The sequence below is a fragment of the Rhipicephalus microplus genome, chromosome 7 (genome assembly GCF_043290135.1).
Source record: "Rhipicephalus microplus isolate Deutch F79 chromosome 7, USDA_Rmic, whole genome shotgun sequence".
Taxonomy (NCBI): domain Eukaryota; kingdom Metazoa; phylum Arthropoda; class Arachnida; order Ixodida; family Ixodidae; genus Rhipicephalus; species Rhipicephalus microplus.
Window position 1 is genome coordinate 68,508,767 of NC_134706.1, and position 13,671 is coordinate 68,522,437.

General features: G+C 48.4%; 1 protein-coding gene across 1 annotated transcript in view; it reads left to right on the top strand.

Annotated features, from left to right (window-relative positions):
* LOC119179604 (uncharacterized) overlaps positions 1-13,671 on the top strand; it is a 44,249-nt gene that overhangs the window by 8,548 nt on the left and 22,030 nt on the right. The window contains exon 2 of the mRNA XM_037430720.2: positions 8,933-13,155. Within this exon, the coding sequence (XP_037286617.2) occupies positions 9,020-13,155 (4,136 nt within the window). The 5' untranslated portion in view covers positions 8,933-9,019. The remainder of the gene's footprint in view (positions 1-8,932; positions 13,156-13,671) is intronic.

Sequence of the window (13,671 nt, forward strand, 5' to 3'; positions counted from 1 at the left end):
CATGTGGCTAACTTCACCAGACGGGAATTGTAAATTCATGCTCTGCGCTTGGATGCGTGAAGGCTGTTTATGACTGCGATGACTGAGTTCGAATGCACTGAGAGTGTGTGTTCTAATCCAATCTTTATTATTGTCTTGAAACCAGACGATCATTTCTTCTTCTATCTTTTGCCAAGACTAGGCCCGCCTCCTGGTTTTTCATCGCTTGGCTCTTTCGTGTCTCACAATGTCCATCTCACATCTAGCATGCTCACAATGATCGGGATAGAGCTGCGGAGCTCGGACAATGCTACGCCAAGCCCTGAACTTACCACCCAGATTCATGCGCCAGAACAGCTCGCCTCGTTAGTTGCACAGAAAGAAGGCCATTCACAACTCAAACCTTACCGAACTACCCCTGTTGCAATGTTGCCGTCCAGTGCGCAGCCACCAGAAACTCCAAACACAGAAGGCTCAGACGCATCGAACGTCGCATGCTACCAGGCGCAAGAACCACTCATAGTGAGCTGCGAAGAAGAAGCCCCTGATGAACTATCTGTCAACTCTGAATGTTTTTTGTCTCAAGGGTTCATTTCCACGGCACTGCAGACTTGCCAAAATTTGCATTTTCAACCTGGTGATGCGACGTCACATGTGGTACCCTCATGCAGTGGTCACAAATCCAAGAATCGAACCAATTCAGGCGTAAATCATACATCACACAGTTGTCTTTCAGAAGCGTCCGTAATCAACCACGTCACAGAAGCCTCTGAAGAGCAGGCTAGCAATGATGGCGCACCACCAACCATGCCCGATAAGCAAGAAACCTGTTCACCATGCGTCAGCTGTCTATAGGACACGTCAAACCTCAAAGTAAATGAATGTCCCATTCCGGAAGGCTTGCCATTACAGCCATCTCCTGAGCAGCATCAGCAAAGCAAGCGTAGCCAAGCGCGCAACCTCATGCGACAACAAAATAGACTGCAATGAAGGCATCGACGAACGCGAAATTCAACGGAAGCACACTCACCAATTAAAGAACAGTGGAAAATAAGATCTCTAACCCAAAAAGTATTCCAAGGCGTCAAATTTTCTCGCACAGAGGAAAGTCGCCAGAGATGCTCCCTGTGCCTGCAGTTACACAGACCGCACACCACGGAAAATGCCAAGAAAGATGTGGAAGCACTTCTTGCATACCGCCAGCCCGCAGGCATCACGCCGTCACAATCCGTCAAGAAGCACGCATTTTAGAAGCAAAGCGTCTGTCGCAGCCACGACTCAGAATCCAACGCATGAGACATCCGACCTTCCAATGCTACAAGGACTCTCAACCTTGTTCGTTCCTCAATACTAACCAGGTTGTGCCATCATCATTTTCAACACTGAAGGCATGGTTATGCTCTCCAGAACGCAACAGCCAACCTCGCCCACCTGAGGTCTCCTAGATATCACCGGACTGCCTTTCCTGTGAACATTTTGTGCAAGTGCATGGAACCGCCGTGTGGCATGGAACTACTGCATTTTCTGGCATTATTTTTTTATTATAAGACTCCATTTGTTCATGCTTTCTAGATTGTAGCTTGCGCATTCTTTTGGGGGGGGGGGGGGGGGAATCATGTGACGTAAGAAGGTAGCGACAGTGGGTAGAAGCCGAGAAGGAAGAAGTGAGATTAGAATAAACATGGGTATGAGCCAGGCCAGGTCTCCCACATATATATATATATATATATATATATATCATAGCGTCACACACACATATATATATATATATATATATATATATATATATTCATGAATCTGAATATTGGACGCTCTGCTGTTACTGAAGAGGACGATGACGATCGGTCGCTGTATTAGTATCTCGCGCACCCCGCTCGCCGGTAGCCTGGCCTGCCTCATAAAGCGCCTTTCGCCAAGCTGTGTCTGAACCTTTCTCGACGTACAACACCTCTAGTTTTAAGTGGTGGAGGAGCCGGGGTTCCCATCAACATGGAACTTCGCAATCAGACGCTACCCTCACCGTTCCCAATGACTGCTCCTGGTCCTTCTCAAGCGGCTCCACCAACGGCAGTCTTCTGTACTGGCGTGCCTCGGCAACACGACCCACCAATTTTTCGCGGCGACGGTGAACAAGACGCTGCTGACTGGCTCGTCGAGTACGAAATCGGAAGCGCTTCTACCTCGATGATGTGGCCAGCCTCTGGTTCAAGAACCACGAAGGCGAAATCGCCAACTGGTCTGCCTTCAAGACCACCATCGCCGCGGTCTTCGGTTGTCCTGCCGTGTGCCGGCTTCGCACAGAACAGCGTCTGCATAGTCGAGTCCAGCGCAAGGACGAGACCTTTACAAATTACATCGAAGATGTCTTGTCTCTTTGCAAGCACGTCGATGCATCTTTAACCGAACACAAAATCAAGCAGATCATCAAAGGAGTAAACGACGATACTTTCCAGATGCTCGTCGCTAGCAATTCACAGACTGTCAACGACGTTGTCCAGCTCTGTCGGGAGTACGACGAGTTGCACAAGCAGCGTGTCTCGACGCGCAGGGCCATTGAAGATACAGCTGAAGTTTCCACCCTCGTGCACGATGTTGCTGCTGATCACACCGTCGTACTGCCCCACATCAAACAATTCATTCGTGAAGAAGTTGCACGTCAACTTTCTCTTGTGGCCGAAGCATCTGAGCCAGTGACCTCGTTAGACCCATGTTTACGCCAGGTTATTGGGACACAGGTCACGCAGGCACTGCCTTCATCTCCATCTGTGCCTACGCTGCTGACCTACACTGCTGTCATTGCTAGACCCCCAGCCCCACCTGTTTCTGGCGCAAACCGGGGCACCAGGTCCTCCTACCCTATGACGCTGCCTACATACACGGCACCCCATCCTACTTCGCCCCCTGCACCTTCTTTCGGTAACTTATGGTGCACTTTCGATAATCGATCCATCTGTTTTGCATGCGGTTTTGTTGGACATATAGCACACTACTGTTCCGTCGCAACATCCAGCCTCCGGACCGTGGGAATTCTGCAAATTGCCAGGCTGCCCAGAATCCCCAGCAACCATATTCCCCTATCGCCGACTCGTTGTCCCCACGACGCCCTGTCGACTCTCGCCGGTCCTTACCGCCTTGTCGCCGATCTGTATCCCCGATGCTTCGGCGCACAAGCCCCGCTCGAGAGGAATACTGACAGCCGCAGTTGCGGAGGCAAGAACTGCGTCGTCGTCAAACTCTCCAAGACCTCCTTTTTGTCCGCCCGACGAAATTAATGTGCTAGTTGAAGATGTTGCTTCACGTGCACTTGTCGACACAGGTGCCGTCGTTTCTGTAATTAGTGAAAAACTGTGTTGCCATTTGAGAAAAGTTACAACGCCGCTTACGAATCTTGCTCTGTGTACAGCCACCTCCCATTTCACCGCACCGACGGCTCAGTGCACAGCATGTGTTCTTATTCAAGATGTTTGGCACGCCATCAACTTTGTTGTTCTTCTATGTTCATCTTACGACGTCATACTAGGATGGGATTTCCTTTCTACCCATCAGGCCCTAGTCGACTGCGCTCGTGCTGTACTCGCGTTGACGATCCGTGCCTTGATATAGACCACCACAGTCCCTCGAAAGTGTTTGCCGCAGCTGAGGTCCGCCATCCTAGTGCCCGTGTTTTCCCCTGCTGCCACTAACTCGATGCTCCTGTTCCAACCAACTATAGCTAGTGCGCACCACCGAACCATCGTGCTGCCGTTTGCCATCATAAACTTTTCCATTGGTTCGGCGGTACTTTATGCGTGCAACGCTCTGCTTGTCCGTACATCCTGCTACGCTGCGAGTGTCTGGGGACCCTCAAGACCTTAGATTGTATTTTTGAAGACCTGATGTATCCAGACAAGCCATTTATACCAACTTGTGCCATTACACCCGCAACTGACGCCCATGACCCTATGGATGTATTCCGCAATTCCATTGATTTCCACCTCACGCCTGGGTAGCAGGAACAGCTGATCAAGCTCCTCCAGCATTTTCGAGCCTCGTTTGACCACAATCAGCCATCTTAGGTCGAGCGTCATCTGTTGTTCACCGTATAGATACCGGTCAAGAGACACCATTACGACAGCATCCATATCGTGTGTCAACGCCGTGTCATCAATGAACAGGTCGACTATATGTTGAAACGTGGCATAATCGAACCGTCAAGCAGTCCCTGGGCCTCTCCAGTTGTGCTGGTGAAGTAGAAGGACGGATCCATCAGGTTCTGCGTGGACTACCGACATCTCAACCGAATTGCGTGCAAGGATATCTATTTGCTGCCACGCATTGACGATGCCTTGGACTGCCTACAGGGAGCCGAATTTTTCTCTTCTGTTGATCTGCGCTCTGGATACTGGCAGGTACCCATTGCAGAGGCCGATCGCGAAAAAACAGCTTTCATCACGCCTGACAAGCTTTACGAATTCAGTCATGCCCTTCGGCCTCTGCAACGCACCAGCTACTTCGAGTGAATGGACTCTGTCCTTTGAGGCCTCAAATGGAACGTTTGCCTTCGTTATTTAGATGACATTGTCGTCTTTTCAACTGATTTCGCAACCCATTTAACCCGCCTCGAAAATGTCCTCGCTTGTATCTCTGCTGCGGGGCTGCAACTGAATCTGAACAAGTACCATATCACCGCTCGAAAGCTTACGATCCTTGACCACGTGGTTTCGAAGGACGGAATTCTTCCTGACCCTGCCAAACTTACAGCCGTTGCAGCGTTTCCGAAACCGACCACCATCAAACAGCCCCGAAGCTTCATAGGCCTTTGCTCCTGCTTCCGGCGCTTCGTCCGCAATTTCGCGGCGATCATCGCTCCTTTGACCAAGCTTCTCACCGGCTCTAGAGAACTTTCGGCCTGGTCTGCCACCTATGACAATTCTTTCAATGAACTGCGCCGCCTCCTCACGTTGCCGCCTATTCTGCAACACTACGAACCAGCAGCACACACTGAGATCCACACCAATGCTAGTGGTGTCGGGCTAGGTGCTATTCTTGCGCAGCAGAAAGACGGCTTCCAAGTGTACGTGCTTGCCTACGCAAGCCTAACTCTTACCAAAGCCGAAATCAACTATTCCGCCACTGAAAAGGAATGCCTCGCCATTGATTGGGCGATAGACAAATTTTGACCTTAAGTGTACGGGCGCCCTTTTGACGTTGTGACTGACCACCACGCCCTCTGCTGGTTGTTGTCACTGAAGGATCCAAGTGGTCGCCTCGCCCGATGGGTATTACACCTTCAAGAACATGATATTCGCGTGGTCTATCGCTCTGGCCGGAAACATTCGGATGCAGACGCCCCCTCCCATTCGCCCCTACCCCCTGACCCAGCCTGCTGTGATAGTCTCATCTGTGATGCCACTGCCGTCACCATTGCCGACATGCCATCTGAGCAATGCAAGGACTCTTGGGTTTCTTCGATTCGAGACATCCTGGCTGGGCGGACAGCTCCTCCCCCTACTCGCCTGTTGCGTCGGCAAGTTGAGCATTTAACCACTCGCGACAACGTGCTGTTCCGACGCAACTATGCACCCAGTGGACGTCAGTAGCTGTTCGTGATTCCACGTCATCTGTGATCCGAAATTTGTTCCACGTTTCATGACAGCCCCCAATGTGTCCAGGCAGGTTTCTTGAAGACTTATTCTCGCATATGGCTCCGATATTACTGGCGTGGCATGTACCGTTTTATACGACAGTACGTTAGGGTTTGCTCGACGTGCCAAAGACGAAAGACTCCCCCTCATCATGCCAGCGGTACCTTATTACCCTTACCATGCCCATCCCGACCATTCGATCGTGTCGGCATTGATATCTATGGTCCCCTTCCCAACCGCTGGATCATAGTTGCCATCGACCACCTCACGCGGTATACTGAAACTTCATCCCTTTCCTCATCTCCAGCAAAATACATTGCAACTTTCGTTCTTCACAACATCGTATTACGTCATGGAGCACCTCGAGAGTTACTGAGTTATCGTGGTCACGTATTCTTGTCAGACATCATCACAGCATTGCTGCGTGAGTGCCACGTCGTTCACCGCACTACAAGCGCCTATCATCCCCAGACCAATGGAATGACAGAGCGTTTCAACCGCACCCTTGATGTGCTGTCTATGTACATCTCGTCGGACCACTTCAGTTGGGACCGAGTGCTCCCGTTTATCATGTTCGCCTATAATACCGCCATTCAAAGCACTACTGGGTTCTCTCCTTTTTTCCTCCTTTACGGACACGAACCTTCTTGCACTATGGACACATTCTTTTGTACAGACCTGACTCCTCAGAGTCCACGACTCTGTCTCAAGCCGCTACATAAACTGAAGAATGCCGCCAACTGCCAAGATCATTCACAACCCAAGACCAAGGACGCCAAAAGCACCACCATGACGCATCAATTAACACTACTTCCTATGATCCAGGTTCACTCGTCTGGCTGCCTGTGCCTTCTGCTACACCAGGCCTTTCTACCAAGTTGGTCCCCATGTATCATGGCTCATATCGTATACTTCAAAAAACGTCACTGGTGAATTACCTCATCGAGCCACTGGAACCATCTTACCAACATCGTCGTGGCCAAGAAATTCTCCACGTGTCGAGACTTGAGCACTACTATGACCCTCCTGTGTTTACTTGTCCATAGATCGCCAGGATGGCTCCTTATTTCATTCAGGGACGCTCTGCGGTTAATGAAAAAGACGATGATGATCGATGGCTGCAGTAGTAGCTCGCGCACGCTGCTCGCTGGTAGCCGGGCCTGCCTCATAAAGCACCTTTCGCCAAGCTGAATCTGAAACTTTCTTGACATACAACACCTCTATTATAATATATATATATATATATATATATATATATATATATATATATATATATATATACATGATATTATTGCTAACGTATCCGTAAAAGTCGGGCTGTGAGTTGTATGAAGAAATGACAGTGAAAGGGGACCAGCTGATGGTGAACGAGAATTATAATTAGGTCGTTAGTTGGTGTAAGCAATGTCAAATTTGTATTGAACTTGATAAGACTGTATGTATGTGGATAACATTAAAGAAACCACTAATTCACTGCTACGGCACACAAAACGTTTTTTGGTCAGAAGTTACTCACTATAAGTACGTAGTCATTTATGTAACTATTGATTTCTCGTACTCAAAACACCTTAAAACAGCCCCAAGAAACTACCGCCATAAGCTTTTTTTACGACTCTTAAGTTTCCATACCACCAATAAGTCTGTTGGCTTATAAAACACTCGTCCGCCCCATTTTAAAATATGCCTTAATTATATGGAACCCGTTCGCTAAAACCAACATAGAAAAAATTTGAAAGTGCACAAGAAAATGCTGTTTGGCTCGTCTACAATACATATGGCCACACTTCAATCGCTGAACTTTGTATCTCTAAGTGGCCTATCTGCTGAAACTCGTCAAAATCGTGCACTTCGTTTGAAGTTTTTTTTTTCAACAAACTAAAAATCGGAATGAATAAACGCGCCCAGCAAAGCATATTATCATATAAAAAGTCAGTACAAGACCAACACGTCATACCTTGCATATTTGACAGGTTATGCTACCAGACACAGATGCTAGCTTCAACTCCATTCAGTAGCCCCGCCGCGGTGGTCTAGTGGCTAAGGTACTCGGCTGCTGACCCGCAGGTCGCGGGTTCGGATCCCGGCTGCGGCGGCTGTATTTCGGATGGAGGCGGAAATGTTATAGGCCTGTGTGCTCAGATTTGGATGCACGTTAAAGAACCCCAGGTGGTCAAAATTTCCGGAGCCCTCCATTACGGCGTCTCTCATAATCATATAGTGGTTTTGGGACATTAAACCCTACAAATCAATCAATCAACTCCATTCAGTACATGTGTCAACTGTTTCTCAAGTACTCTTTCTTTCCCAGAACGATAGTGGATTGAAACAAACTGCCTGATAAGACTGACACAGAATTCATTATTACTATATCAATCCCACATTTGATAGGCAGCATTTTCTTGTCTCACCGAGATGTTTCATGCATATTGTTTTTCTTTCTTTTCATTGTGAAATTTAAAAATTGTTGGGGTGACATCACTTGTCCTTGTTTCTTCAAAGCAAACGTGCGAAAAAACTCGTTTATTTCTTTTTCATCTTTTTATTTATTTTTTTGTTTTATGCACCATGCTGCCAATATCTTTTGTAAGATTGCAGTATCGCTAAATAAATAATGAATAAATATTATCATACCGCTCCTTTATTCTCACTTATTGTGCTCTTTTCACTTTTGATTCCGGTGAAGGCTCCCCAACACTATAAATGTTTTTGTTTTTTTTTTTCCAAAATGGCTATGGGTTTTTCCCACATTATTCTTGCCTCTCAGCCTACGCAATGTTAATAAGGAACCTACTGCTTGAGGACCGCACTGGGACTGAGAGCGGCTGAAGCACAATGAGGGAGTACAAAGAGTTACAGTGTATTTCCCTAACTCCTCGGAACAGCCTAGTGATGCCAGAGGCGCCTGCTCCAGCGGCGATTCGAGCTAGAACAGTCGTGCTGACCATGCGCAGAAGGCATGGCATGTAGTCTTTCTGAAACAAGTCAGGTAAGAGGTTAAAGGTGCAAAAAATGCCCCACATAAGACATAGGCTAACAAAAGACCCCTTGTATGTGCATCTCTATAGTGTGTGTGTGCTAGCTCATCAGTGTAACCTCTTCGACTTCCCATCTTTCATTCCGAAACTATCTAAACTAACTCAAAAGCGAAATAATCGGAACGGGATGTACTAAGGGTGACAAGGTAACACATCTCACCGACCATGCGAAAATGCGCATATGTGTCGTTTTCCGTTCCGTAATGTTATATCTCAACTGATGCCATTAAAATGAATGAATGGTGTAAAAAGGGAGCACGTCTGACACTCTTCTTTCTTTTTCTTTCTTTCCAGAGTATTGATGTTGTAAATACGCCATCGCTAGCTGTTGACAAACGAGGCCATTTCTACTGCTAAGTGGACACTTCACCACGTTCAACTATGCCTCCGCTGAGAAAGAAAAGGAGGGTTGCACAAGGTGGCCATCGGAAAAAGACTCAGCAGTCGACAACCTTCGTGGAAAAAGCACAAACAGCACAGAAAAAACTTACAGCATCGACTTCCCGGGGGCATGACCACACAAGCACCGTCCACAAGACATCAGCACGTCGGCCAACCCGCGATAAACAAGCAACTTTACCTCCTGGGCAAAGCATTGCAGACTGTTCCGATAGTGAACAGAACCAAAAACCGTTGGCTCCAGAGTTGCTTTTAAAACACAAGAGGGGTCAACAACGAAAAGCCATTAAAGTTGCCTCGAAAAAGAGCAAAGTCTGTGCTCTTGGTTCGTCCAGAAACCCTCCTGCTGATCCACCGAATGAAGAGACCCACGCAGCTCCCCCGCCTGCCAACACGAGCCAGTTGCTGACAGTGAAAAGTGGGTCAGGTAAGCCTTCAGCGCAAGTCGCAGATCACACTGCAGTGTCATCTGGTGATAAGGAAACAGAGGGCAGACGCATGACCCGATCACTGTCGAAATCTCTGGAAAAGCTGCGCATGAGAAAGAGCACAGTTTGTGACGGTGCCAGTGTGAGTGGTCATGCCAAAGGAAAAGTGCGAGAAATGCCAAGCCGTGCGACTGTGGAAAAGCTTGGCAACAGAAAGAGGGCTAAGAGAAGGGGCAGCCCTCCAGTTGCACAAGAAGCGACCGTAGCCAGCCCCGGACGCCCCTCGCCTCATAGTGAGACCTCTCAAGTTAGGAATGTTTCTGCACGTTATAGTTCCAGGACGGCACCGAAACCAAGTGGACAGCACAACACAAGAGCATTGTCTAGGTTGCAAACAGAGGAGGCTCCCACAAATGCCATTTCTAAGGAAGTTCACAAAACTGCCCGCATAGGTGGTTCTGCCTCAGCTCAGCGAAGCTTATCAAGAGGCGCAGTTACCAAGACCCCTCATGTTCAAGAGCGGAGAACACAGGATACTCCAGAAAGCCATTCCCACGAGACAAGTCTCAAGGCAGGTCCAAGTTCGAGTCGACTAAACTCGCACCGAAGGCTTTTGTTTAAAAAGGACTCTCTCAAAAGCAACACGTTGCAGAAGGACACACAGAACATTCAAGTTAATACTCTTACATCGGAACAACAGCTCATGTCGGATGATGCTGTAAGAAGCAGTCAAAGTGCTACGCTTCAGGGTAGCCAGGGCAGTGCAGAAACGAGTAGTACAGCTCGCGAGATGGGCAGCACCCTGAAAAAAACTGCCCGAATGTCTGCTCCGGGGAAAGCAGCTAATGCTCCAAAAAGCCGTACCAATGAGACAGGTCCAAGTTCAAGTCCACTGAACTGGCGGCAAAGGCTTTTGTTTGAAAAGGACTCTCTCAAAAGCACCACGTTGCAGAAGGAAACACATAACATTCAAGTTAATGCTCGCATGTTGGAACAAGAGGTCATGTCAGGTGATGCTGTAAGAAGCAGTCAAAATGCTACGCTTCAGGGTAGCCAGGGTGATGCAGAAACTAGTAGTACAGCTCGCAAGATGGGCAGCACTATAAAAAAAACTGCCCGGATGTCTGCTCCGGGGCAAGCAGCAAATGCTCCAAAGAGCCGTACCAATGAGACTGGTTTCAAGGCAGGTCCAAGCTCTAATCCACTGAACTGGCAGCAAAGGCTTTTGTTTGAAAAGGACTCTCTCAAAAGCAACACGTTGCGCAAGGACACACAGAACATTCAAGATAATACTCGCACATCTGAACAACAGCTCATGTCGGATGATGCTGTAAGAAGCAGTCAAAGTGCTATGCTTCAGGGTAGCCAGGGCAGTGCAGAAACGAGTAGTAAAGCGCGCGAGATGGGCGTCACCGTGAAAAAAACTGCCCGAATGTCTGCTCCGGGGCCAGCAGCAAATACTCCAGAGAGCCGTACCAATGAGACTGGTTTCAAGGCAGGTCCAAGTTCTAGTCCACTGAACTGGCAGCAAAGGCTTTTGTTTAAAAAGGACTCTCTCAAAATCAACACGTTGCAGAAGGACACACAGAACATTCAAGTTAATACTCGCACATCAGAACAACAGCTCATGTCGGATGATGCTGCAAGAAGCAGTCAAAGTGCAACGCTTCAGGGTAGCCAGGGCAGTGCAGGAACGAGTAGTGCAGCTCGCAAGATGGGCAGCACCAGGAAAAAAACTGCCCGAATGTCTGCTCCAGGAAAAGCAGCAAATGTTCCAGAAAGCTGTACCAATGAGACTGGTTTCAAGGCAGGTCCAAGTTCTAGTCCACTGAACTGGCAGCAAAGGCTTTTGTTTAAAAAGGACTCTCTCAAAATCAACACGTTGCAGAAGGACACACAGAACATTCAAGTTAATACTTGCACATCGGAACAACAGCTCATGTCGGATGATGCTGCAAGAAGCAGTCAAAGTGCTACGCTTCAGGGTAGCCAGGGTAGTGCAGAAACGAGTAGTACAGCTCGCAAGATGGGCATCACCGTGAAAAAAACTGCCCGGATGTCTGCTCCGGGGCAAGCAGCAAATGCTCCAGAGAGCCGTACCAATGAGACTGGTTTCAAGGCAGGTCCAAGTTCTAGTCCACTGAACTGGCAGCAAAGGCTTTTGTTTAAAAAGGACTCTCTCAAAATCAACACGTTGCAGAAGGACACACAGAACATTCAAGTTAATACTCGCACATCGGAACAACAGCTCATGTCAAATGATGCTGCAAGAAGCAGTCAAAGTGCTACACTTCAGGGTAGCCAGGGCAGTGCAGAAACAAGTAGTACAGCTCGCAAGATTGGCAGCACCGGGAAAAAAACTGCCCGAATGTCTGCTCCGGGGAAAGCAGCGAATGCTCCAGAAAGCCGTATCAATGAGATCGGTCTCAAGGCAGGTCCAAGTTCGCATCCACTGAACTGGCAGCAAAGGCTTTTGCTTAAAAAGGACTCTCTCAAAAGCAACACGTTGCAGAAGGACACACAGAATATTCAAGTTAATGCTCGCACATCGGAACAGCTCATGTCGGATGATGCTGCAAGAAGCAGTCAAAATGCTATGCTTCAGGGCATCCAGGGCGATCCAGAGATGAGTAGTACAACTCGCAAGAAGGGCGGCACCGGGAAAAAAAGTGCCCGAATGGTTGCTCAGGAAATTTGCAAAACAAATGTTTTGGCTCAGACATCTCCAAAGAGACATAGTTTTAAAAGGCCTTCTGCAGAGACTTCTCATGCTGAGGTGGAGCCCAGTGGAGATAAGACTGTGAAGACAGAAAAGTGTTCACAGAAAATGCAGCAGTCTCTCGGGATCACTCTCTCAAATCGGGAACACACACCTGGAAACTCTCGCAGTCGTCGCTTTAGGTCCAGAAGACAAGTGGAAGGTAGAGGGGATGTTTTGGATCAGTCTCCTCGAAAGGGACATAGATCCAACAGGCCTACTGCAGAGACTTCTCATGCTGAGGCGGGGCCCAGTGGATATAAGGCTGCGAGGACACAAAAGAGTTTGCAAGAAATGCCGCAGTCTCTCGGGATCACTCCTTCAGACGAGGAACACGCATCAGGAAGCTCTCGCAGTTACAACCTCAGGTCCAGAAGACAATCGGAAGGCAGAGGAGATGGTCCACAAACTGAACATGTTCCTGAAAACACTGCCAGAATCGCAAGTCTAGCTCCTCAGCAGCGCATAGAGCGGGAAAAGCTGCGTGCCAGACCTCGCCACTTGTGGAAACGCAAGGCCGCTCAAGAGCCGGTCTTCGTTGTCGAAGACGGGGAACCTTCTCGTCGCACCTCGTCGTCAAGCTCGAAAGGCAAGATGGCCCGTCGCACCCCGTCGCCAGTCTCAGGAGGCAAGGCAGACGCTGCTACCTTGTTGCTGTCCCCTGCTCCGTTATCAGCCGCTTCCTCATCAGATGAAGGCTATCCTGGGAAGTTGGGCTTCCATTGGTATGAGAAGACGTTCGGTATGCTGCAATGTGAACAGGCCAATGCGGTCAACGACGTCGAGTCCCTGCACTGGAAGTCTGATACCGAGGAGTGTGAGAGTGAGAATGATTCGTCTGACGTGGACAGCGGTGAAGATTTGTCGGTTCTTCCTTGGCATGACAGCCGTAGCTCTCAGTTCACGGATGACTTGGAACCAAATCGGCAGCGGTGAGTTTTTGTGGTATTGCATGACCATTTGAAGGTGCAGCAAGGAAAACTGGGGGTGGGGGTGAGGGGAGACTTTGAACTGGAATGAAAGAAAGGGCATTCAGGAATGTGGGCAGTTCCTGGCATTGATGTTGAGACCACCGATTTTACCGCTCTCGGGGAATCTGAGGCGGCCACGATAAATTGCCATGTGCATTAGCAACTGCTGCTTCTTTGATAGCCACAATAGATGTTGTTGCCAACACTGATCCACCTTTTAACGCAGGACTGCATTTCGACTTCAGTTAAATGCATGTTGATAAGGTGCATAACACGCATACATCAACTTCTTGTATTTCAAGTGTCTTTTCATTCGTGTTTGCTTTGCATCTTTTAATTTTACCTAAAGATTAACAACATTCCCAAACGGCAGCTCTATTCGCTCTATTTATTTATTACAAATGTCTTTGCCCAGAAACTCCAGTTGTAGCACATGATTTCATGGAAAGAACTACACAGCTCGGACAAAAATAGTAA